The sequence below is a fragment of the Schistocerca piceifrons genome, chromosome X, assembly GCF_021461385.2.
Source record: "Schistocerca piceifrons isolate TAMUIC-IGC-003096 chromosome X, iqSchPice1.1, whole genome shotgun sequence".
NCBI classification, from domain to species: domain Eukaryota; kingdom Metazoa; phylum Arthropoda; class Insecta; order Orthoptera; family Acrididae; genus Schistocerca; species Schistocerca piceifrons.
The window spans coordinates 607,571,431-607,598,356 of record NC_060149.1 but is presented as its reverse complement, the minus strand read 5'-3'; the positions used below and the strand labels follow the sequence as shown (position 1 = coordinate 607,598,356).

General features: G+C 43.7%; 1 protein-coding gene across 2 annotated transcripts in view; it reads left to right on the top strand.

The window, feature by feature from the left end:
• Window positions 1-26,926, top strand: part of LOC124723176 (constitutive coactivator of peroxisome proliferator-activated receptor gamma-like) — a 735,979-nt gene that overhangs the window by 72,371 nt on the left and 636,682 nt on the right. The window contains exon 3 of one of the 2 annotated variants that reach the window (XM_047248371.1): window positions 23,095-23,181. The exons of the other annotated variant lie outside the window; for it this stretch is intronic. Within the exon in view, the coding sequence (XP_047104327.1) occupies window positions 23,148-23,181 (34 nt within the window). The 5' untranslated portion in view covers window positions 23,095-23,147. The remainder of the gene's footprint in view (window positions 1-23,094; window positions 23,182-26,926) is intronic. 2 annotated transcript variants of the gene reach the window in all.

The window sequence follows — 26,926 nt, the reverse complement described above, 5'->3', positions numbered from 1 at the left end:
GTCTGGTCTGCACATTTAAGGCTCAGATGAGGAAACTCCTGACTTCTTCGGCTGCTGATGATGCGCTTCTCCAAGTTCTGGCTTCTTACCGTTTTACCCCCATGGGCGACCACAGCCCAGCTGAGCTCTTACATGGCTGACAGCCCCGCACGCTACTTCATCTTCTGCGGCCTTCCACATCATGGCCGCGGGTGTCTTCGCTTGGCCGGTTCACTGCCGGTGACCTTGTATGTGTACGGGGATATGGCAGGCGGCCAAAATGGAGTCCTGGCCGCATCTTGTGACACCGTGATCGACGCCTGTGTGAAATCCAGGTGGACACGGGTGTTGCAGTGCGTCATTTGTGGACCAGCTTAGGCTTCGTGTACCGGCAACACCTGTTCCGGATGCCGCTACACCACCTTCGGCTCTACCTGACGCTCTGGATCGTGGAATCTCTCATTACTCACATCGCAGTCCTCTCACCATCATCTCGGTGCCAGCACAAGAACTGACGCCAACAGGAGACGTGCCCATGCAGGAACCAGATGACCACCATCTGTTGGAACAAGTGTACTCGCCTCTTCCTAAGGATGCGGACACATCGTCCATGTCTCCTGTTATAACAACCGGACTTGCCGCAGCGGGCAGATTGGTGCACGGGGCCCCAGCATATGCGACCCCCCACGTCTCCTGTCATTTCGACCCATTGTCATCGGGGACACTTCCGTCTGTACAGGAAGCCTCCTCCTCGAGACTTTACGGCCAGTCAAACAACACGTATGGACGTTAGCAATCTACAGGACACCTCCATCAAGACATGTGCAAAAACTTCAAAGGGGGGAAAAGTGTTGTGGCTCGCCTATCTTTCAAAGTGCCGCTGCGCAGTTACGCGTATCCTCTACATGCGGCGCTGTCTGCCAGCCATGCAGCAGCAGCGCCACCTAAGCGGCCAACGGCCGCTAGACTCGGACTCAGTTCTGATCTGACTGTCAAAGTGTATACACGTCTTACTTTGTTTACTTGATCTGTGACTTACATGAATTGTTGTCCTTGAAATATATTTGTTCAACTTGAAGTTATAACATGTGGCTGGGTGCTTTTCTGAGCCTCTCATCTGCAGCTCAGAAAACTTGTCTCATATGGCACTCAAGGTGAAATCATCAAACCACGTAGCGGCAGAGGTGCTCCATGATACTACTACATTTCTCCCCCAAATATAGATGATGATGCTCTCCTCTGCAGCACTGCGTTGTTTGGGGGGGGGGGGGGGATGCGTGAGTTCACAGCACAGCACTGCACTGCGCTTAGTGGAAGGGCACTTCGGATGATAAGGCAAGTAAACTCTGTATCCTGGGGAAGAAACCCACCTGGTTCTCAATTCACGAGAATGAGATTCGCCCATCAAAACTGCCCTCGATTACCACATAGTTTAGCTCTGGGATAGCGTTACTAACATGGTGCAGATCACTATTAGGATGGGAGAGGGAACTGCTGCCAACCAATGATACACTATGAGCAGTGGTAGACAGCATGGGTCCATGTCATCCCAGTGTGAACAGCCAGGCTGTGGAGATGCTGTGCATCAAGATGTCAGTGAGGTCTACCCCAGATATGCCAGGCTGCTACTGCGGTGGTGGTTGGGCAAAGCATGCTGCCATAGAGATGATGAGAGGCTGGTGATAGCTTGCGCTGGAGTAGGTGACATCCACAGCTGCCAGAATGTTGCAGCACCTATGGTGATGGCGGGCGTGACAGTATCGGCAGAGGTGGCAGTAGAGACGAAGGCGGCTGCGCTTCACTCGGTGGCTAATAGCGTCCAGGCAGGTGATGAATGTCTCGCAGGCATGCGTTTCACTCGCACCTGCCAGGTAGCTGCACCAGGGCATACTGTGAAAGTGTAACTGGAGAGAGATGGAGATAGAAAGATAGATAGAGAGAGAGAGAGAGAGAGAGAGAGAGAGAGAGAAGCGGAGAACACTGATTTCATACATACACGTGAAATAAAGATAATTACTGAAGTCATTCCCTTCTCACCTTCGTCCTGACATGCCAGTGCCAAATCCCAGTGGTCCTCAGTGACAGCTGCCTCCCATGCCAGCACCTCTTCATGGAGCTGAAACTCCATCTCTCCTGCAGAAGCTGCAACAAATGAAATACGAAGTTCTGTAACACTCTCTTACAAGTTTCTTGTAACACAAATGTTGTGAAAAGAACTACACTATGTGATTGTATATACTTCCATGACTGCTCCAAGGTCTGTGCAGCCTCATTAGCCTGGCGCTGCAATTCAGCCTCTGCTAGCTAATCGATGTGAGTCATCGTGTACACTGTAACAAGGTGACAAGATTTTGATGAGACAACCATTTGTTCTAAGTTCTAGGGGACTAATGACCTCAGCAGTTGAGTTCCATAGTGCTCAGAGCCATTTGAACCATTTTTTGAGACCACCATTTGCTTTATCTGAAACATACTACTAATACTAAATTCACTTTATCAGGAAATATACAACTACAGAAATTCGACCACATCATTTGAAATAGAGTGGAAAATATACCACTGAATTCACTCTATTGAGAAATATGCTACGAAATTCGACCACATGGCTTGAAATGCAGTGTAATCTGAACTATACTAATTTCATTTTATAGAGAAATATACTACAGAATTTCGATCGTGTGATCTGAAATGCAGTGTTAATACGTATCAAACAGAAACGTGCTACAAATGGAAGAATACTACTAAATTTGAACATGTGGTTTGAAATGTATCGAAATTCGAATACACTTGCTACTACTAAATTCGGTTTAACATGAATGTACCACTACAAATTCTGTACGGTAAAAATATATACTTATGTGGCTGCTGTGGTGCTGGTGTAGTCGGCTGTGTAGACTGTTCATCCTCATGTGGAAGCTACTGCTGTTGCCATCTTCTTTGAGCTGCCAATCGAAGGCAGGTAGTGTGTCTGGCATGAATGCTGCAATGGCAAAGAAACTTTATGTAAGGAAATTCGAACAAGTGGTTTGGAATGCAATGGAAAATATACGACTCTTGCGGATAAATTCGTTTTAACGAGAAATACGCTACTAAATTTGAAAATGTGGTTTGAAATACAAAGAAAAATGTTCTACAAACACATTTGATGTACTGAAATCGGAACACATGTTACAAGCAGAAATATTCAACGGGTAACACATGTTAGAAGAAAAAAAAACTCAGAATACACACTTACTGCAAAATTAGCGTCAAAAAGAACAGCGAGAATACATTACTACAAATTCTGCACATTGAAAAAATATGTACTTACAGGGTACTTTCTGCTCTATCATTGATGGTGACTGGTACTGGGCGCTTCATGATGAATTAACACATGCAGGCAACTGGGTGTGGAAAGTTCTGGACCCATGAACGAACTCGAGCAGAGTGAGAATGATTGTGTGATGGTTGGGGTTTATATAGTTTAAGCCCTGCTCCTGATTTTCAGTTAGGAGAGCAATAGGAATGGTTCAGTATGAGTTAATTTTTGATTGACGGATGAATAGGACTGATTCCATTTCGTGAACTAACCATAATATATTAGAAAAAGTTGGTTATGCAGAAAACGTGTGTAGTTCTGTCATCTTAAAGTCGTAGTCTTTCGTTGAATTTTACATCTAAGGACTAACATACGTAGTAACTACTAACTCAAGGAGATATATCTGTGTACAATGCATTTTGCAGTATTTATTGTTGCTCGAATGTTTGGGGCATGATTTAACAAGAAGCTATCTTCATTGAAGCTGTGCTGAGTGCTATATTTATACAATGAGCAGCACCAGGGGCCTTTCGTAATTTTCCGAAAGTTTTATTATATTGGCATTCTACTCTGAGGAAAAAAGAAATTTATGTAACATACTTTGTGAAATCACACATCCTCGTTCCTGTTTCTTTCATAATATTTATTCCTATCTTAACATCTGGGAATTTAATTGTAAATAAAGCATTATTCACAAGACACCAATCTTTTTTATGTAATATACTGTAAACGTAAAGTAATGCAACTGATTGTGCAAATCAGTCCACATATCAACTGTTGCAGCAAATGTTTTGTTTCATTAGCACTCACCGATACAAGCACCCTTTTGATATCAAATTAACTAATTAATTAAACTGATTAACCGCTCCATCTGGGAAACCCCCCAGCCCTCCCTCCCCTGCCCCATCTGGAAATTGGCGAGAAACACTCAGTCTGTGGTGGAGAGGAAGGATCTAATAATACGAAATTTAAGTCAATGTCAGTTATATAGTAGATGACATACTGTTTATTTATAAAGGTCAGTTTTCGGGGGGTTGGATCTTTCTATTCGGCGGGAAAGATCACATCCAGCAACTACATGTCCTAATTATGTAATTACACTGCTCCAGATTGGATGTGTTGTCTTGTTGGGAAATTTTCCTGTGTGCTCACCTTGATGTGCAAGGATCAACTGAGCTAGTGCACAGTGCCACCACCAGAGGATGTCCCACTCCACACCCCTCGACCCGTCCCCCACCCCTTCCAGAAAAAAATTGGCAGAAAAACACTCAATATGTGCTGGAGAAAAGGGATCTCATGACACGAAATTCAAATTAATGTCAATAATACATTTATGCATATTCTTTACTTAATAAGTTTTCTGGAGACAGGGCTCCCCCATTTGGGTAGAGTTCACATCTGCACTCCCCACCTCACTTCCCATGACGTAATAACTGTAAGCGCCAAAAAATTGGATGAAGTGCGATATACGAGCCACTGTTCGGGCTCTCGAGCGTGTGTGCGTGTGCGTGTGCGTGCCACGACAAAGATCGAAAACCGCCCAATGTCCTAATTCAGTTCACAATACTAAATGCCACTGACTGTGGACCAGATATCGGTCTCCTTTTATCTCGTGACCCCAAACAAAGCATCAAGTGACGGCATGCTGTCGATCAGGAAATTTCAGATTCGCTTCCTGTCTGTCTCTCTCAAGATGCCACTTCCTGTTTGTGTGTCTGAACCAACATCTCCAACCTTGCAGACAGAGGTTTTCATCTCTCCTCATAATACTGTGTTCCTATTGACTAATGCAATTTCGATATCAAAAATAGAGGGAAATAGTCCATTTGCTCTACTCTCTCAAATTAATTGTTCAACAATTTACAAGAGTGAATTAGACCATTTAAAACACCACCATTTTACGATGCTCCATCATAATAAAAACATATTTTCGGGTTTTAAGTATCACATGCAAACAATATGCAGATCAAGTTATTACATTTCCAACACGAATAGATCGTAGTGCTAAATGTATCTGAGGTCTTGTATGCACTGACGTTTGAGAACACAAGTACTGCTCTCCACCGAAACCTTTCCATTAAACATACCAGGTGAAAAAATCCAACTGATCACAACAAACACTCATGATTGTGAACAGCGCACCTTGCACCGACTGCCGGGAGCCGCGATCGCGCCCCCCTGCCACCGACAGGGACGTCGCACCATCCCGTGGCCGCCAGTCGGGGAAACCCCCAGACATATCGACTACGCTGGCAGCTGCACGCCCATCCCCTGGCATCCACATGCTGTCCCTACTGAGTGCATAGAGACTGTTACCAAGTACTCAACTGATCAATTTACATGGGGGAATAATCGTGCAGTGCAAATACCCATTATTTTGAATCTTCTCACGCAACACACATCAGCTTCTGTTGCTGCTCACACTGCACACTAGCCACTTCCCTAACCCTCCCCTGCCACAGGCAAAAGCAGACAGGTCGGCGCATTCTTTGCACCTGACCGCACGTCACAGGCAGAGCGAATCCAGGCCTTCTGGTCGCTGACTCTTTGTGACCACTCTTGCAACTGGGAGCAGCACGCTATGAGTCAAGCAGCAGCTGCAGTTACAGTAGTTCTAACCAATTCCATACAGACAAAGCCCCCCTCCCCCATTGAAATAATACGAGACAGAGATTTTGTTGACCATACACCTCGAATTTCTTATGCGAAATGTATGTATTTCCTTTTTATACAAGTAATTTTCGAAGGCGGAAGAAATCGGGGCATATACTCGTTTCACGTCAATAAAGTATCGTTACTTGTTGTGAAAGTCCTGTAACAGTATGGCATAGGCTATATTTCCTGTTAGTATTCTCTCATCAGTTACAAAAATCGGTTCTAATCAGCTTAATATCTGTTACATTCTGTATCACAGAACTAGAATATTAAACTCGTTCTTGGCTCATGACAGAGTGCTAAGGTCCTCCTCTGTGAAGGATGCATCCTCACTTTCGAACTCCCTTAAAGTAACCAATTTCTTGGCCTTACAAGAAGTCTCTTAAGGTAACAGCACAGAGAAGTTGTAAATACCATGTTTATACTATGTATCACTTTATAAATTCGGTAATAAGTATGATTTTATTATGGTGGTCATCTCTCTCTGTCTAGGTAGGAGATAGAAATTTCATTAAAGGACGTCGCCGCAACGAAAAAACACCTTATTACTGCTCCAACTCTGGAAACATATCCGTGGTAACCTACCCATCACTTCCCCCGCCCCCCCCTCGTTATCAAATTGATAGGTTAATTAGTTAAACTGGTAATGAGAGTCACTTTGCATGGCGAGTAATTCGTATTCAGCACTCGAGTTACACTCGCCAGGTTGCTCAAATGGGAATCCCTGGAGGGAAGATGATCTTACCAAGAAACACTATTGAGAACCGACATTTTAAGCTGACTGCAGAAGGAGTCTACTGCTTCCAATATACATTTTGTGTAAAGACCTCGAAGACAAGATAGAAATTACCGCTTGTAAGGAAGCATATAGGCAGTCTTCCCTTGCTCTATATGCTAGTGGAATAGGAAAGGGGGGGGGGGGGGGGTAACCTCCGCCACATATCATACGATGGCTTGTGATGTTAGCAAACAGACATAAATGTAAATTAAGTCTACCTATTAAGTTGTCAGTCCATCCATTTATAGGCACACAAAACTCATGGATGAATGTTGTCTTATTTATCCATTTATTAAAACAAAAGACGGAACGTCTGCTGCTGATTGTCTCTCGGTAAAAATCTCCATATTAGCTCCTAATTTTCTTATTGTTGTCACTTCCCAAGACGAATGTGAGAGGTTGTATTATGTTTGTCCACAACACTTACAAGAAGCGCTATAGAACTCACCTCTCAACTCCCTTTCGTCAGAGTATCGTTTACCTCCAGTTTTCTCACGGATCTTCCAGTCTTCAATATACAGCATTTGAATCCACATAATTTCCATGAATAAGAGCTGTCCCCCGTCAAGTCATAGACCCATGCTAATTCTCACGATATCCAATCTTGTTCTGACAGTGCTGTTCCATTGGTTAGAAGGCTGACAGGTAAAGAGCTATCACAATGAGAAAAAATTTGGACTAACGTGCAGGAGGAAATTCACAACCATGCCTCGTATACATGGACTGTACAAAGAAATTAAGAAGTGTAACGCCTTCAGTTCATTAATATCGAATGATGGTCTATAACATATCACTCTGTCCATGCCCTAATCTCGTTTATCATGTTGCTATGATTACTACGCTAGAAATGCTACAATGTAATGGTGTCAGAGTCTTTGCTGATACCACAATCTCCATCCCTCTCCCTCATTATTTTTGTAAAATACAACAGAGTAAAAGAACGAATTGTAAAAACTTCACTAATGTCACCTGGTTGAGAACACAATATGATTTTACCACATCCCTCACTTCCGATACATAGTTTGACATCGACAACATGTGGTGATCCAATTAAATATACATGTATCAGTCCACTGGAGGAGGCGATCAGTGATCGAAGATGCTTTGATGGACCTGTGTAAAGTTTTGTCTCCTGTACTGGAGGAAGACCATATGGACTATCAGTCGCAAAGAGAGGGTCATGTGTTGTTTCATAAGCAGTTTGATAGATTGTTTTTTGCTGTTACACATTGGAACAGTGTATGACTACAGCTGTATACACAGCCACACATTTTGTTTTTCTACCATGACTTCGAGGCCTTTGTCAGATGTTATATCAAAATCCACATGATTTGATCCATTGGCTCTCTCAGAAAACTGGACAGTGCATCGTGTAAACTACACTGTTCTCACAACACACAGGACAGTTGAAATAAAAGACAGAGGTGGTGCTTCTTGTTGACAAAACTGTGGAAAACATTGCAAAGTGCAGAAACTGGAACAGTTTACAGCATTGTGGAGCCTTTCCAAACAGCTGCCTGCAGATGATGACCTCTACATTTAATTTCATCTTCCACAGTGACAGGGTAGCAGATATCTCGATGTTCAATTTCAAAGACACCAAGAGGATTGATTACTCTTATTGCAGCCATGCACGCAATCACTATTTGAGTGCTTACCATCCCTGGAAGGTGTTGCTCCCATCAAGACTCTCTCCATGTGAAACATGTGTTGTCATTCAATCATTATGTGGTAATCAACAGCATACCAGTGGATGGATGGGATGAAAAAGACACCTTCAATAGGGGTGAAGTACTGTAATAAGCACCACATTTGAAAGTGCGATCACTTTTAGCAATTTTACCTGTTTTTCCATAATTTCAACGCCAACCAGTGACCTGACATCATGCTTTCCCATTTCTGTATCATCACTAAACAGCCTCTCCAGTACTTTGTACCATATACTCAACTGCAAATGTAGATAGATGACTGTGCAGTATGTCCATTCACGGTAAATTCTCAGACATATACACCAAACCATACCAGACAGCGTCCTATACCAATGCAGTTAGGTCAGCTACATATTCTAGTACTTCAATCATAGTGCGGAATTTTTCGCTATGTGGATGGGAACCACAGAGTATTCTCGAATTCATAAGATAAAGTTGGAGACTGAAAGATCCCCCCCTCCCCCCCCCCGCCCCCACACTGCCTTCGACCAGTCCTACCTGCAACACTGTAGCCAATTTAATTTGCAATTAATCAGAAGTACTATACCTGCTACTTACCATGTCTCGTGAGGGAACAAACTGAGCTGAGTCTATAACTGCTGTTTGGTAAAGAGTGTTCCGCACCAGTCTTATGGCACCCATCATGGTGCATAAGATCTCTCCAGATGCATGCATGTTGAAGAGGTTAGCCCCCTTATTGGTGTAGAGTAAATATGAGTGTGTTGTGATGATAAAACAGACAGTTAATAAGAAACATGATTTATGCATGGTAGAGCTCCAGGTGGATGTTGTCCAAAGCATTTTACGTAAATCAACTGTGATATCAATTGTGAGGTGTTGTTCCAGTGTCTGGAGTCAGCACCAAGAAGGTACTGCCAAGAGAGCAATGGTTGTGCAACTTAAACACATGTACTCTAAGTCTACATGATTCTGCACTTTAACACACTATAATGTTAAAGCCATGTCGTTTCCAACATATTAGTCATGCAGAGTTCAATGCTCTTAGTACTCTAATGCAGGACATCATGTCCAACATGTGTCATACATCCACTGTGCAAGTTTTCTATCCCATTCACTACAGTGGCAAACTTTAAGATGATAGATTCTTTGTGATATATGCAAAATATAGCTTTCCAGAGCTATATAGCACTCAGTGCTCACATCTTTTTATGGTTCAGAAAATATGCAATGCTCGAATCGGTCCTCGAAAATGATCACAAGCAATGGAAAATGCATATTATGTCTTAGATATAAAAACTGATCACCGGCAGGCTGCCACAGAGACTATGTCCGAGTCGTTTACTTAAGCTGGCCAATAAAACCAACTGCCCCTGACAATGCTAAGTCTGGCCATCTGCACGATCTGGCAACACTGCTAGATACGGAAGTGTCAGGAGGAAGTGTTGTCTACTTCCGAGATGTAGTTGTGTTGGCTGAGCCCGTGGTCTAGTGGCAGTCACCTTTCGGCATGCTAGCGGCATGGGCGTCTTGTTAACGTCCTCGCCGCACAGCTCACTCACAGAGTTGTGTACATGATTCTGCTGTCTTAGCGTGCTATATTTCCTTCGACTGAGAATGGCTTATGCCCACAGAAAATCGACACTGAAGGTTAGCTTTGCACCAGAGTATATCCGACCAAAAGCACTGGAAATCGAACAGTTTATCAGAGATGAAGTTAAGATTGATTGCAGCGACCTTGTTGGCATCCACATGTCCATAGTAAGCAGTGTGGTATACGTGAAATTCGTAAACAAAAACATATGTGACACAATTCTAAGTGCAACTCGAAGTGGTCTTAAGTTCTGTTACAACTTCTGCACCACTTGTTAGAATCACACACAGTGGCTGCGCCAAAGACTGAGACGGCGTGGAGTTTTACAATTATTTATTGAACTTTCTTTACAATTTCTCCCTCGTCGTCACTGCCGAGCCCTGCAGATTCCTCCGCCTGGCTGCTGCTGTGTAAATTCTCTGACAATACACGCAACGCGCGCCGCTGATCGCACTCGGGAGCCTCAGGCCACCAGTTCTCCGCTGAAGCCAGGATGCCCTGTGCTTGAGATGAACTCGTCGCCGCTCGGTGCCCGGTATGGGCACGTCCACGGAGCCGTGTCGCCGTGAGGTCAGCTGCCGACGCCTGCTGCACTGGCAGCTGGGAAGCCATCAGTCGCGATGTCCACGAGGTCCCGTCATGGACGGACCATGCGCCGTGGGGGTGGGTTGCTGTGAAGTCCGGGCGTCAGTCCCCAGTGGCGCCTGTGACCAAGACCGTTAGCCATGGTGCCGACCGAACTCGGACCGACCTCTAGAGCTGAAGTTGACATCTGGTGGCGAACGAATGACTCCTGCGAGCTGGAATAGACTTCCGGAATCGTCACCTACGAAGATTGAACATTCGGACACGGGCCACATCCGTCCTCAGATCCGAACTGCTTCCTAATGGCTTCTGTCTGTTGCTGCTTGCCCTCCACTATTTATATCCGGCAGGAGGACGTTTATTACCCTTGGTGGTAGCGTTTTGTTATTACTCCCGCAGTATATGGCAGCGTAACTTGTGTGCTGGCCTCACTTCTCCTTACTCAGCACTCCCCAGGCTTCGCTCGGCGCTCGGTCTGTGTGCGTCCTTGCGTCAGTCTGTTGGTAGACTGCTGCTGTCAGCAAGGCTATCTGTGCCTGCCTACTTCACAACGCCTCGGTCGCCGCCCTGCCTCTGTTTTGCCATTCTCCACTGTGTGAAGCAACGCTTACCACACGTGGCCGCAACAGGTCCGTCACTCTGATGGACACATCGGTGACATAACTGTGGAAAATGTTGGACTTGGATTGCGGATGATACCTGTATTAGAGCTCCCTTTCGAGGTACCTTCAGAGATAGTGGTATCTGCATTCCGCCCATATGGAAAGTTGATTAGTCATACAGCTGAAAAGTGGGTTCAGTTCACTACATACCCAGTTCTGAGTACGACAGATCCACATAGAGCTAACCAACCATGTGCCGTCCTACTTATATGTTGGTGGCTGTTGTGCAATTATTATTTATGATAGCCAGCCGAAGACATGCTTGGGATGTGTCAAAGAAGGACACTCAAGACAATGAGGATCATATTTATCAAGATGTTGCCCTGATGGTTGATTCTGTGGTGGAAGCACCAGTCTGCACCCCGTCGGAGGTACAACCATCCTTCCATGCACAAAATGCTGTGGCAACGACATACCATGGAATACTATCTCACAGTTCTCCGTGAACTCTCAAACCATGGCCCTCTGTTTAACAGCGGATTGAAATTCAACGTATTAAGGCGAAGATTATTTCTCTTATGCATCAATGCCTTGAAGGCACAATAGTACGCACAAGATGTCACGATTGTGTACTAGGAGAGCCCCCGTCCATGCATCATATTATCCGAGAGAAGCAGCGGTGTCGGAGAAATCTGGTCAACGCCCTCGACATGCCAGATGGTCGCCGATTGACGTCCCAGAATAACATTGTAATAGCCTTTGTGGGTCACTACAACCAGTTCTATGCAGCAGGGGACCAGAACATAGCGGTAACGACTGATGTCCTTTCCTTGACGAGTACTGTGGATGAGGCTGCTGCGGAGATTCTCACAGTGACAGTTGCGTCTGATGATGTCGCCTATACTCTTCATAATGGTGGGGCGAATAAAGCCCCAGGTCCAGATGGGTTCCTGCTGGAGTTTTACATACATTCCTTGATGATATGGGCTCATGCTGGACTGCAATGTATGAAGAACTGATGAACCCTGACCTTCCTTTCTCACCCGAATTCGTAGAAGGCTTGCTTATCCCAGTCCCCAAGCCATCGGGAGGTCAGGGATTGGGCATTATCAACCGTTGACCATGTTAAATTGTGACTTCAAGATTTTTACCCGGATTCTTGCCGCTCGCCCTCAGCGCGTCATTCCTCCAGTCATGTCTCTGGGTCAAACGTGCTTTGGTAGTGACAGTAACATTCAGATGACACTCAGTGATTATCATGACGCCATAGTCCTGGCCACGACCTGCAGCTGTCACGGTGCCTTAGTGACAGTGGACTTCGACCACGCCTTTGATAGAGTGAGTCATGCCTTTCTAGAAAACGTACTCAGACGGATGGCCTATCCCTACAGGTTTATACACATCGTCTTGCGGCTCCTCCATGGTGCCACATCACGAGTGCTGGTCAATGGCCGTGAAGCGGGCCCTATTAATGTCATGCGGTTGGTGGGTCAAGGATGTTCGCTGTCAATGCTGCTTTTCGCCATCGCCCTTGAGCCACTGTTACACGGTTTGAGGAGCCAGCTCAAAGGGTTAACAATGAGGGGGAATGCTTTCATCTGCCGCACCTATTCAGATGACGTGGTGTTCTTGGTTCTATCAGAGGATGAAGTGCGAGAGGCACTGGCATGGATCAACCAGTACAGGACTGCTGTGGGCAGCCGTATGAATCTGACGAAATCTAGTGCTATGTCCGTCAGTAGAGGTCTTCCAACAGAGAGTGTGGCTCCATTGCCATTAGTGGACAAGCTCAAATGTTTGGGGATCACCTTCATGCGTGATACACAGCGCATGATCTCATTTAACTACAAACGCCTGCTTCAAGCTATCTGCACTAACGTTCGTGGCAACCTCCTAAGAGCATTGGACATGTTACAAAGGGTGGATTTTGTTAACATACATCGAGTCTCGCGACTGCCCCATTTAGCACAGATTTTACCGATGCCAAATGCAATGGCACACAGACTTCAGGCGGCGTTCGGTTACTTTTTAAGTGCGGGTCTCATCCTCAAAGTCTGCTATGACACGCCGACATTTCCTCCTCGAGATGGCGGCCTCGGCCTTGTCATCGTCCAAGCGAGAGCAGCTGCCCCTTATGTAAGTACGATGGTTAAATCGTGGACCCGCCGCCGAACCGGCACCTGTTGCAGTAGTCCATATTTCTTCCTCACTCTCACATGTCAGGACCTATTTCATCAAATACAGTTATGTCCATGCCAACTTGCCTAGTACCAGAAACCCTACCGCACATGATGTTTACCGCCTAATGATGAGAAATCATACTAGGAATGTTGTGGAAAGCTGACATCCTACAATCGCATGGCCCGTGGTTTGGCGTTGTGTGCACCATATCCTCCTTGACAAGAGCACACAGGCGACCTGGTATCTGGTCGTTAATGGAAATTACATGGCACAACAGCGTCTACATGCCATAATAATGACAGATTCGCCGCTGGGTCCTCGTTGTCACGAACTTGATACGGACGAAAATCGACTGATGTGTGGATCTTCTGCAGAGGTATGGCAGCTGATTCACGAGATGCTTGCCTTTCTTCTATGTACGGCTCCCCATGCCATTACACTGAAATCTCTTCTGTTCCCAGATGAGACTTACTTCCCACGTATAAAGAACAACACTGTGATCTGGATAAAAGGACTCTCGATCTCTTATTTGTTCCATGAAGGTGATAAGAGTGTTCTTGATGTATGGACGTTCCTGCAAGATTGCTTTACTTTTCTCGTGCACCATTCGCGATACCGTCAGTACTATGCCAACTGTTGGGGTTGTGCCTTCTTCGATCCCCCCTGCAGCTGGGGTGTCCCATGTATGACAAGGTGATTTCACTGAGATTGTGTAATGCCAGGACTCGATCCAGTGTATCGGCAAATGCAATATTCTTCGTGAAGACGTGCCTGGAACATGCCTCACTGCCTTGGGATTCAGTGTGCGGCTACCCACAAGTTGGCGGGATGCGGATGCTATTTTGTCTGTTCTTCCAGGAGGGCGTTTTCTTTAAATTCTGTAATTCCCTTTTTATTGTGTTTGTTATTGATTTGTAATTACCCATATTTGTTTTTCGCCTGGAGGGCGTCCTATGTGATCTCAACAAATACATAAAAATAAATAAATTAATTAAAAAAAGTGGTAATCGTCGCGAATTCTAAGTTTATAGTCGCGTGTTCGCGTCCAACAGAATTTTTTTTTTTTAACCACATTTCGGCCCACCAGCAATAACAAGTACTTGCAGAAACAATTCCACAGGACAGCTCGTGGCGGCGTCGCGATCAGAAAGCTCACGCTCGAGCGTTTCCTCGCGCTCCAGCATCTACCGGGCAGATGCAACCCGCCACCTGATCTCCGGCGCCGCCCAGGCGAACGCGGCGCGGCGCTTTGTGTGTATGTATCAACTATCATTTTCGAATTTGAAGTTCTGGTTATCATCTTGCAGTTAAGCATCGGATTTTGCATTCTTGAAAATCATGAACTACGGTTAAACATTGTAAAATTGAGTCGCAAGTGGAAAAAGGTGTAACACAATATTTACTTTTGGTATAACAGAAAGGTGAATACAGAGGAGGCTGCTAGAAAGATTTGAACTGTGTGTGGAGCGAGTGCTTTTGAGAAAAATATGCCAGAAAAAGATATTCTTGTTTCAACAAAGATCGTTCTGGCATGAATGATTTTCCACATTAAGGAAGTCTCGACTACTGATGTATGTGATGGATTACTATTTAACCATCATGCGACATTTGCATTCAATGGCAAAGTTCAGAAGTTTGGTGTAGGAGTACTGCATGCTCTAATTCGAAACAACAAAAATCAATGGAGTGACTATTATTTAACGTCATCAGGTAGCTCATCGAGCATTCCTACGCAGTACTGTTACTGGTGACAAGTTATGATGCCTTTATCGTTAACTTCCTAAGAAGAAATGAAAGGCTGAGTCCCACCAAAAGATGTAAACTCGAGCAAAGAGTAGTGTGAACACAATATTTTACGTCTGATAGCTCCAAAAGTATGTCTTGCGCTACGAATTCTGCCCTAAGGGGTGTGTACATCACAGCTGGAATTTGTTGCCAACAGCTGAGACACCTTGCGGTTGCAGTGTAAGATAATCGACCGACAAAACAACATCATGTGTGCTACTGAATGATAAGGCACTCCGTTGATTTGATAAACAAAACTATCAAGAAGATTGATAGGAAAGTCATCTCTCAGGCACTTTTATTGATTGGGAAGACCTCTCTCAAGCACTTGTTCCTCTCATCATATACTAGTAAAATTTTACATTTACCGCTCTTGATCGATCAGTCGTCAAGGCAATTCATTTCTAGTCGAAAATACTCTTCAAACTACACTGATTTAATGACACCGTTAGAACCAGTAGGCTTCTATGGACGTAGAATTTGTAAATTACTTTAACACTGTCAGATTGTTTTAGATATCGTGAAAGAAAATCCTGCAGCTGCTTACTTTCTGTTTGATAATTACTATTGCGTGCAGTAAACTAACGGGAAACGCAGTTAAAATATTCACTGCACTAATACAAATTAAATTCAGCTTACTAAAGAAACATCACGACTGCAGCATTAAGTATCTGTAAGACGATTGAGCCTATTTTAACACGAATTAGTAGAATATTACCGACTTTGGCTTCGAAAATATCTGTATTTACTTCATGTCCTGTATCATGCGCAGGTATTATGGAAATGTGGCAGTTCATAGATAAAATTATGTATTCACAACAACAAAAAATATGTCGGAAGAAAACAAAAGTGGCATTATGAATTTTGCAGCACTGTAAGGTTTTTGCTCTGACACTAAGGTGTACTAAAAGTAGCAAGACGAATTTTGCTCGAGCGTTGTCCCTTATTGAGCTTGTATCTGCCTGCTTGTAACTCTGCCGCAAAAGAATTAAAAATCTGGCTTTCAGCGAGTCTTGAAAGGCGAACAAATGCAGCGTGCACCTGACAGGCATGCACATTACGTAGGAGCTAGCGAATAGGTGCGGTGCCTTTGAGTTACTTTGTGGCCTAGTAGCCGCGATGGCAGATAATTCGCAACGTAAGAGACGATAATAGTTGTATTTCGCGTGTGAAACGATTTTCGTTGCCTCAAAAGCATTAACTGATATCCTTACGTCACATCTCAAGAGAAAATCACTCACATTATTAATAATATCAAGTGAATTTAGCAGGATAGTTCTGTGCCATCAAGGAAGTAACTCGTCGGTCACATTCAATCCCGTGTCCGGCCATCCTGATTTAGGTTTTCCGTGATTTCCCTAAATCGCTTCAGGCAAATGCCGGGATGGTTCTTTTGAAAGGGCACGGCCGATTTCCTTCCCCATCTTCCCTCACCCGAGCTTGCGCTCCGTCTCTAATGTCCTCGTTGTCGACGGGACATTAAACACTAATCTCCTCCTCCTCGTCGGTCACAGAGTTGCCAAACGTATTCTGCACTGTTGCCAAGTTTCAGTTATACTGCCAGGAAGGATACTAGCTGATGTATTCTGTATAGCTTCGTCTCAATGTTGCGTGTGGTAAGGCCCGCAATATCCTCATTATATGTCAATGAGTCTTATTCGCATTTCTGTAAGTAGGTTTAGGGGCTAGAGTGTAATTAGTTGCGATACATCGATGCACTGAATGCAAACTAAATGTCATAAATAAATAACTGCGACAATTTTTGTGTTTTGCTGTCTTAATCAGACCGAAACCTTGAAAGCGTATTCAGCAGACGCGATTTACAATTTTGGAGCTTCTCCAGTGGTTGAGTTGGCAACGTATCTTTGCTGTACGATATTGTTATCGAGATCACTGTCATTGGTACATTCGCCAGAAGACAGGCATGGCCTGTCTTCTTGTTGTCATGTTTTCTGACGGATATTCTGCCTTCGTTCGAAACTTGAAGACTTAAGGTGAATTCGAATATTCCATATGACGAAAATCTGATGTATATTCTTCCAGCTCTAACATTCAAAAAACAGTTACAATAAGCGACAGAAAAGCGCCTGTGAACCAAGAATTAATAATGCAGTCATAATTAATGGAACCTGAGAAATTCCATCTGTCATCTGATAATTGTGAAAAACTAATTTTTTCATGTGCGCAGCACCGCATTATGAACTCAAGGGTTTCATAGGATTCCTATACTTAATTTCGTTGTGATCGTTTTTAGTGACAGTAGGGGAGGAGCTAAACCATCTGACTTGAAACATACTTTTCCAGCAGGATTTGAATCTTTGGCTACAGTTGCAGTAGCACGTCCAGTAAGGCATCAAGAATGTGAGCAATCACTCATTGCTGTAGTACAGGCAAGGGCAGAAAGAAGCAGGTTTCTGACAAAGTAAACGAATGGAGACACTGTCGCTGTCAATTATTAAACATGAATTGTTCAGAAAATTACAATTAAATCTAGTGGAATGAGTAGGTTGATACATCTCCAATCCGGCACTATCACCGAGTTGCCAAACATTTTCCGACAGCACTTAAGATAAAAATGTGTGTGTGTGTGTGTGCTTTCGGATATTTCCGAAAGAACAGACACTACAAATCGAAATAGACAAGACTTGTTAATCAATTAAATATCGAAGGATGGATGTCCAGGCTATCATGGGCGCTAAAATAGAACAACGGTGTCAGATGAAAATTTGTGCCTGACCAGGTTAGAACCCGGATTCGTAGTGTCTTTTCTTTCGGACATGTCCGGAAGAACAGACACCACACATATATCTATATATAGTGTGTTTCAGGAGGAATAGTAGATATTTTAGCAGGTGGTAGTGCAGACGAATTGCATAAAAAAATTACATATAAATGCATCCACTTTTTATTGAGTGCAGAGATACAGCTGTTAGTACTTAACCCTAACAAACTCAAAGCAAAGGCAGATGAGGACGTCCAAAGTTGATTTTCAAAAATTCCCCCACCAACTTCTATGCACATTTGACTTCTCTTGATAACACCACGTGTAGCTCTTCTGAGGTCGTCTTTGCGTTCTTTTATGAGGGCTGCACTATTCATAATCTGAACGAACAAATCGGCTCTCGGGTTTACTTTTTCTTTGTAGACTTCACCTTTAACCATCCCCACAGGCAAAAATCCAAGGAGATAAGATCCGGGGACCTTGGTGGAAAAGAAAAGTTCCCATATCTATTGCTCCATCTTCCTGGAAATGTTAGGTTTGGACAATGTGTCACCTGAGGACTAAAATGTGCAGGAGCCCCGTCATGCTGGATGAACATACACGTTCTTGTAGCCAAAGGAACCTCTTCCAGTAACGCTGAAAGCTCATTTTCAAGGAAGTGTAGACAACTGGGTCCTGTAAGGACCAACACACGAAACGAAAATGCATTGAACCCAGCTATATGTACTCAATAAAAATTGGACACATGTTATGTGGCATTTTTTCTGCAATTTGTCTATACTACCATCTCCTACAATATTTACTATTCCTCCTGAAACATCCTGTATAATTACTTAACCATAGAGTACCTGTGTAATGTGTCATTCTAGCTGCATAGCTGGGGGTAATATTTGTTAAGCAATTCACTGCAGAATTAATGTAAGACCCGCACGATGATCTCTGTAGTCATACTGTATCATTAGCAGCTCGCGAATGGAGTACTATGTTCGTTAAATTGGATTTCCCAAGCTGATGCGAAATAAAGAGAAGCGATGACGCCACCACACTATCTTTATTTAAGTAGGTAGTCAGTGCTAAATTATGTGCGCCACCATTAACGTTACTGTAAGCAGTTTGATAGCGTAACACCACCACGCCCACTGGAAACATGTACCATTATCATAAGACAGTTGTAACTCTCTATGATAGCAAATTGCTGATGTTTGTCAAGAATATCAGAAAGCGCCTCGTGAATGTGAAGTTATCAATCCCGCGTCCGGCCATCCTGATTTAGGTTTTCCGTGATTTCCCTAAATCTCTCCAGGCAAATGCCGGGATGGTTCCTTTGAAAGGGCACAGCCGACTTCCTTCCCCGTTCTTCCCTAAGCCTATGAGACCGATGACCTCGCAGTTTGGTCTCTTCTCCCAGAACAACCCAACCCAACCCAATGAGAAGTTCCATTTGCATTATGCCTAGGATGGAGAGAATCCTAAATAACAGTTATAAGCTACCCAGCGAAGAGTCCACGTATTGTCTCAAGTTCTTGCGGTTTGATATTAATGCAGTTCCCGATGGTTTCAGACTAACGGGTTCTTTTGGCTATCAGAATACTCATATGGGAATTATCAAAGTGTAATTGCTAGAATGCTCAGCTACCTTAATAATACTTCATTCTGGATTGAATACGACTCGGAAAGTGACGTTAATTTGACATTTCCGTCCATCTCCTGACGTCTTAAGGCGGGTCCACACCGAGCGCGCTGCGCCGCGCCGCTGCAGCCCGCGCACTGCTGTAGCACAGTAGGATGCGTCGTCCGCGCCGCGCCGTTCCGAGGCACGCACTGTAGTTCCAGCTGGAGCGCGCGCACGTCTGAAGATGGAGCGAGCCAAGATTGTGAGTGCCGCATTTGTTGTGCTGTACCATCAGTTAAGGAAGAAGAGGAAGAATCGCCATTGGGTAACCACAGTGTTAAAGAGTAGGGCATTGTACGGTGGAAATGATCTTTTCAGTGAACAACTTGCAGGCGACAGTGGACAGTTCGAAAACTTTTATCGAATGTCTTTCGAAGACTTCGAATATGTGTTGAAAGTGATCGAACCAGACATAATGAAGAAAGACACAAATTGTAGACGTGCTATATCTACCAAAGAGAGACTGGCAATAACTTTGCGCTTTCTGGCAACTGGAGATTCCTTTACAAGTGTGATGTATCTGTTCAAAATATCTAAACAAAGTATATCAACGATTGTCATCGAAGTTTGCACCACTCTCAATAATGCACTGAAACCCTTTGTGAAGGTAAGAAGTTATTATTGTTCATTGTCGTTAAATGAAACCATCCTTTTCAAAGGATTTGTAGTTAAGTTATTTGCATAAAGTTGTTACCTGTCCGAAGTCAAATGTGTACAAGGTAAAAGGGGTTGAGGGCTGATAGCATTACATCAAAGAAAGTTCCTTACAAACAATTATTTATTGACTGTAGTGTTGTTATTCGTTACAACCTTATGTACGTAAATATCCGCATACAAATAAAAATGTCTGAAACACGTTATTGTTAACAGAATGTGCTTAATCAAATGTATTTATGAAGCACTACAAAAAAGTATATGATGGAGGTTCTTGGAGCAGAGCTGAATCTGGTAGGCAGAGCGAGATAGTCATGTTGTTCATTGCTGCTGCTTGGTTGAGTAGGTACAACCGTTTGATGAGAGACGAGCAGAGGTGACTGGGAGTGACTCGAAGGAGAAGTTGCCAATAGGACTGCATTGGGGAAAGGGGTGGGTGGGGAACAGGACTGCTTTGGGGAGAATGGACGACAGAAGGAGACGAACTATCTGATGTCAGATGATGTGCATACAAATCAGTCTCGGCATCGAAAATCAAATTGTTTATTCTGTGCATTAGCACTGATCACCTGCGGGTGTCAAATTTGCGGAGCTTCATTGCAATATGTTCCCCGAATGTGGAACACTCGTCGGGACGTACATTTCCCACACTTTCCAAAATGCCATAGGCCTTCATGAGCATCGGATCTTCTTTCTTCTTACGTTTACTGGCCGGTTTTTTTGGGGACTGGAAAACCTTTCCCCTGTACGCCGTTCCTTCTTCTTTGTTAATAGGAGGTGACTCGCCAGGACTCTCCAGAGTAGTGTCATTTAGATGTAATACTTCTTCGGCGACATTTACCGTAGAATCCTGTTGGTTTTCTTCATCGCCAGAACTCTGAAATGAAACATTAGGCTATAATGTATTAGGTTTTACAGTAAATGCCACAACCAGAATTCTATTTCATTATGGTACAGTACGAAGTAATTTCTTTTCCTTTAATTCACTTATACGGCTAAATCGATTCTACAAGTAGCAATATTTCTTGGCGAACTCGGAAATTCCACTAGTGTGACAAGTATGGTTAAATTTGTGAACAATGGTCGGTGGATTGATATCGGATGTTTTCTGAAGGCAGACATGATGCCATTGATTGTTAACAAACTCTTATTACAATGTCACGACTGCAGTTTCGGCCGTAAGCCATCGTTAAGTTAAATTTCGAAATACGAGGGTCAGTCAAAATGTAATGCCTCCTATTTTTTTTTCTACGTTTAATTGTCAGGAAATTTAAATGCAATTACATAGGTTGAAAACCACAACATTGAGGATCAATTTGTCATTTTTCAATGTAATCTCCGCCCATCTCTACAGTTTTGGTCCATCTTTGAACAAGGGCATGTATCCCAGCACGGTAAAAATCACAGCTCTGCTTCCTAAGCCATTGACGCACGGATGTTTTGACGGCCTCCTCATCTTCAAAATGAATCCCACGATGAGCTTCTTTTAGTGGCCCGAACAGATGGAAGTCTGATGGTGCCAGGTCAGGGCTGTATGGGGGATGAGGCAAAACTTCCCATCCAATTTTGACAATCTCGTCAGAGGTGTGACGACTGGTGTGTGGTCTTGCATTGTCATGCAAAAGAAGAACATCTGCCATTGATTTTGTTGGGCGAACTCGCTGAAGACGTGCTTTAAGTTTGTTGAGGGTTGTGACGTATTGAACAGAATTTATTGTGCATCCCTGCTCCAAAAAATCAACCAGAATCACACCCTCTGTATCCCATAAAACTGTTGCCATAACTTTCCATGCCGATCGCACAGTTTTGAATTTTTTCTTCCTCGGCGAGCTTGTGTGACGCCACTCCATTGACTGCCTCTTTGATTCGGGTTCAAAAAAATGCACCCATGTTTCGTCCCCGGTCACAATTTTTTTCAGAAACTCATCTCCCTCCAAACGGAAGCGCTGCAAGTGTTGGGAGGCTATTGTTTTCCTTGCCTCTTTATTCTGATCGGTTAACATTCTTGGAACCCACCGTGCACAAACTTTTGAGTACCCCAATTGTTTAATAATCGTGATCACACTGCCTTTACTAAGAGAAATAATGCGACACACTTCATCTGCAGTCACCCGACGGTCACCACGAATGATGTCATCAACTTGCTGAATGTTGTGTGGAGTCACTGCACTCACCGGCCTGCCGCTCCGCTTTTCGTCAGTCAACGGTGTTTGCCCTTCAGCTTCCTTACAACGACGAACCCATCGTCTAACAGTGCTGACATCCACTGTCACAACACCATACACCTTCTTCAGTCTTTCATGAATGCGTATGGGCGTTTCACCTTCTGCATTCAAGAATTCAATCACACAACGCTGTCTCAAACGAACATCGATGTCGGCCATCTTACAAACTTCTGCTGTGCTGCCACCTGTTGACACAGAAAGTTACTACTGCAGTGGATTGCAGAAGAAGGTTTGAGGAATGGCGCCAAATTCAAATTTTTCACTTAACTTAATTTCTTTAAGTAGAAAAAAAATGGGAGGCATTACTTTTTGACCGACCCTCGTATGTTAAGTTATATCATTGTAACCGGCATGCACTTGTTCTGAGCATAAAATATTGCAGTACGAATTTCATATATGGAATGAAAATTCTATGCAAAATGCAAGACTATGGCTTAACGCCGAAACTGCAGTTGTGACATGATACTAAAAATTTGTCAACAGTCAATGGCGCCATGATTTCCTTCAGAAAATATTATATCACTGTGGGCCCCTCACAAGAGAAATTCTTGTTATCGCAAGCTTTCATTCTAGAACTGCCCATTGTAGACCCTCATTTCAACCACACTTGACACGATTATGTAACAAAGACATGTTTCAATTCTTCAGTTTTTAAGACAAGATATGTTGTAACTTCTTTGAAACACTTTCTTTTCAGTTGCAGAGTACTTCAGAAGAATGGAAACGATGTTCGGAGGAATTTGATAAAACATGGAATTCCCCCATTGCCTGGCTGCTGTGGACGGTAAACACGTAATGTTACAGACACCAATAAATACCGGCAGCGAGTACTATAACTATAAGAACTTTTTTAGCATTGTGTTATTTGCTCTGGTGGATGCAAAGTACAAATTCTTGTACGCACATGTAGGTTCACAAGGTCGTATATCTGATGGCGGAATATTCAAAAGCACTAAATTGTGGGAGAAATTGCAAGACAACTCCCTTAATATACCTCGACCTGAACCACTTCCTGCACGTGAACAGATGACGCCATATGTTGTATTGGCCGACGAAGCATTTGCTTTGCATGAGAATGTGATGAAACCATACGCAGGCGTCTATGCGAAAGGTACAAAAGAGAGAACATTCAACTATGGACTTTCAAGAGCCCGTCGAGTTGTCGAAAATTGTTTTGGAATCCTGACATCCGTTTTTAGGGTCATGAGGAAACCAATGCTTCTGGACCCAGAAAAAGCCAGTGTTATTGTACTGACAACTATTTACTTGCATAATTATTTGAGACAGAGCAAGAAATCTTCCAGTTCGTATGCTCCAGGCGGCACAGTGGACAGTGAGCTGCCAGATGGCACTTTAGTGGAAGGAACATGGAGACGGGAAGCACAACCAGTGTCATTATGCAATTTAAAGGCAGTGCCAAGAAAAAGTTCGTCAAATGCCCGAGCTATTCGCGAAGAGATAGCCGACTATTTTATCAAAAATGGACGTATACCTTGGCCAGATGAGGCAGCATGAAAGCATATACGTGTTTATCACTACACCATTGTGAAGACCACACTTTGGCCTAATTATCTAGTGTGTTAAAGTGCTAATAGAATCTGACTCTATATTATAGATAATTGTTACATAACATGTACGCACATATTCTGTGTGTATCGTACCAGTGGGAGTGTCTCGTTCCTTCAGGAATTCAAATAATGGGAAAGCAAACCAGTTACTATTGTGTCTGTCAGCCCTGAAACAATAGTGCGATGTTATAATAAATGTAAATGGGAAACTGTGTTGTTACAAACATTGTTTATGAGTAGTTACCTTTTCCAGTGCACCTAGACTGATTCATTTTCATTTTCTCCCTTCTGTAGGAAGACAACAATGATGTCATTCTTCTTTTCTTTTTTTTTTTTTTGCTTCGTCGATTTCAAAGCCGACGCCACTCGCGATCCACTGCCAAGCATCACTTTTTTGATTTTTATGTGGCAATTATTGTCTTTTGGGTCCCACAGTTCCCGCCTTTGTCTATACAGCTCTTTGAGGTTCTCACTTTGCTTCCGGTCCCACTCCATAATGAGGACACCTACGCGAGAACACATGACCTGTCACCGCGAATTGACGCACGTAATAAACTACCACGCCTGCCAGCCGAAGCCCCGTCTAAACTGAGCGCGCGCAAACGCCCCACTCCCTTTGCTGTACCGACAACAGCCAGAACACTGCGCGGCGCGGTTCGCCGTCCACACTGGACGCGCTCACCCGCGCACAGCAGTTTTGCTCAGCGCGGCGCGGCACGGCGCACTCAGTGTGGACCCGCCTTTACTGAATGTCTGAAGTGCACTCACAGTTGTATGGCCGGCCGCATGTATTCTGTTAAGTGTTGTGGCAGCTGGCAGTCATTGCTGAATACAGACATGTGCAAATATCCTCAATGCTCTAGTGGAACTCGTCTTTGTTGCATTTTTTTCCATACCGTAATTAGCACAATAGCATGAGGCTTATTGCGCTGAAGAACTTGATGCCCGCAAGTCCTTAAATAAGAGCCGTCGAATGGTAGTAATGCATGAAAGGAAACAGACTGTTGGACAAAAGAATGGACAGCTCCCAGCTTTTTGCCTTTCTGATAGAGCCTACGATAAGAGTCTGGTGTCATATTATGCTTCAGAACCCTAGACTGTTTATTTTTTTTACTTCATACTAAAACAAAAGCTTTGATATGAGAAGAGGAAATGGCTTATATGCTTCTTAGGAACTTTAGGTTTTCGTGTTTTTTTTTCTCACTTCATAGTAAAACAAGGGCGTTGACATGAGAAGAGGAAATGAAATATACGCTTCGAAGACATAATATTTCCTTGTTTGCTACTAATGCGTGCATGAAAGCTCTGCAGTTAATTTTTGTACGTTGGATAAATTTTGATATCACCTCACATTCCTTTGTGAGAAGGTTCCTATTTTCTTGGGATTCAAATAGAGTGGACAGTTCATCACTGGTTACTATTCTGATGATTAATGTCATGATATCCGTTCCAATTCCTCCATGGCACCTGTGAGTAGAGTCTCACGTTTGTTACTATAAGAACATGCAGGCAGTGTTGTCCGCTCACTGCAGTCAGAGCCAAGGTGATTTCTTTCTGTTTATGGTAAAGCGTCTGCCAGTGTCCACGCTCAGCCAACATAAACAAATCGCGGTGGCATTGGGCACTGGTAATCGCTGCACTTGTCACGAGCCACGACAACAAGAGCACACTGTCTCTCCTATCGATGTTATGGAGTTAATACACGTTACTTAATTAACGCAATATGCAGGACGTGGGTTGGGTAAAAGTTCAGTTTGTAACTTCCCATCGCATTAAAATACTTTACAGTCATATTTGATGCAACATTTATTGTTGGTTGTCTCTCTAATGTTAATAGTATTGATTCAGATTGTGCGTGAACATTAAAACACACACACACACACACACACACACACACACACACACACACACAGTCATTGATTCCAGTGAGGGCGACGACTGCCGTGTGTTGAACAACAATCAGTTCCTTAGTTATCCACATAAAGACTGACTGGCTGCATCCGATTATAACGATCTGGTATCGAAATGAAATTACAGAAATCGGATAATTTGAACGTCTGTATTGCAACAACGCCGCGCACATAAATTCCTTTGATGGAGCAACAGGTAGCAACTGTCTAAGAAAAAGTGATGAATATGTTTGCTAGCAGGAATATAACGTAATTTTAACCCATATTTATGTGATGGAAATATTGAATCGGACAACGCACATCTGTTTCAGTGGTGGGAAAATACACCATATGGGATTTGCAGATGACATAATAATAATAATAATAATAATAATAATAATAATCCCGTTTGGCGGATAGGGGAAAGCCTCCCACATATGGATGGATCCCAGGAAATCAAATACTTGGGGTGAACCAAATACTAACACAATCCTGAACGGCTACTCAACCCGTTGAACCCAAAATCCAGACACGTCTGAGTAAAAATCAGCGGTACTCTGGTCACCGTCTGTTAGCTCAATGAACTCGGCTGAAAATATTTGCGCCGCGCGGGATTAGCCGAACGGTCTGGGGCGCTGCAATCATGGACTGTGCGGCTGGTCCCGGCGGAGGTTCGAGTCCTCCCTCGGGCATGGGTGTGTGTGTTTGTCTGTAAGATAGTTTAGGTTAAGTAGTGTGTTAGCTTAGGGACTGATGACCTTAGCAGTTAAGTCCCATAAGATTTCACACACATTTGAATTTTTTTTTTTTTTAAATATTTGCTTCCAAAGGCTTGAACACGCTCTGGTCCTGTCCGGTCCTGGTATCACCAAGGCCAAACCAATGAAACATAAGCAAACATGAACTGTGCAAGCAAAGTCAACTTTACGCCAGGTGGTACACAACCCACTCGTCGACAGGCGGCAGCTGGATTTTCGGATTGTGGGGGGTCCAGGCTAGCACGGCAGAGAATATCGGATATCTCTGGTAAATTTCCCTACAAGCAGAAAACATGCATTTGAAAACTAAACAT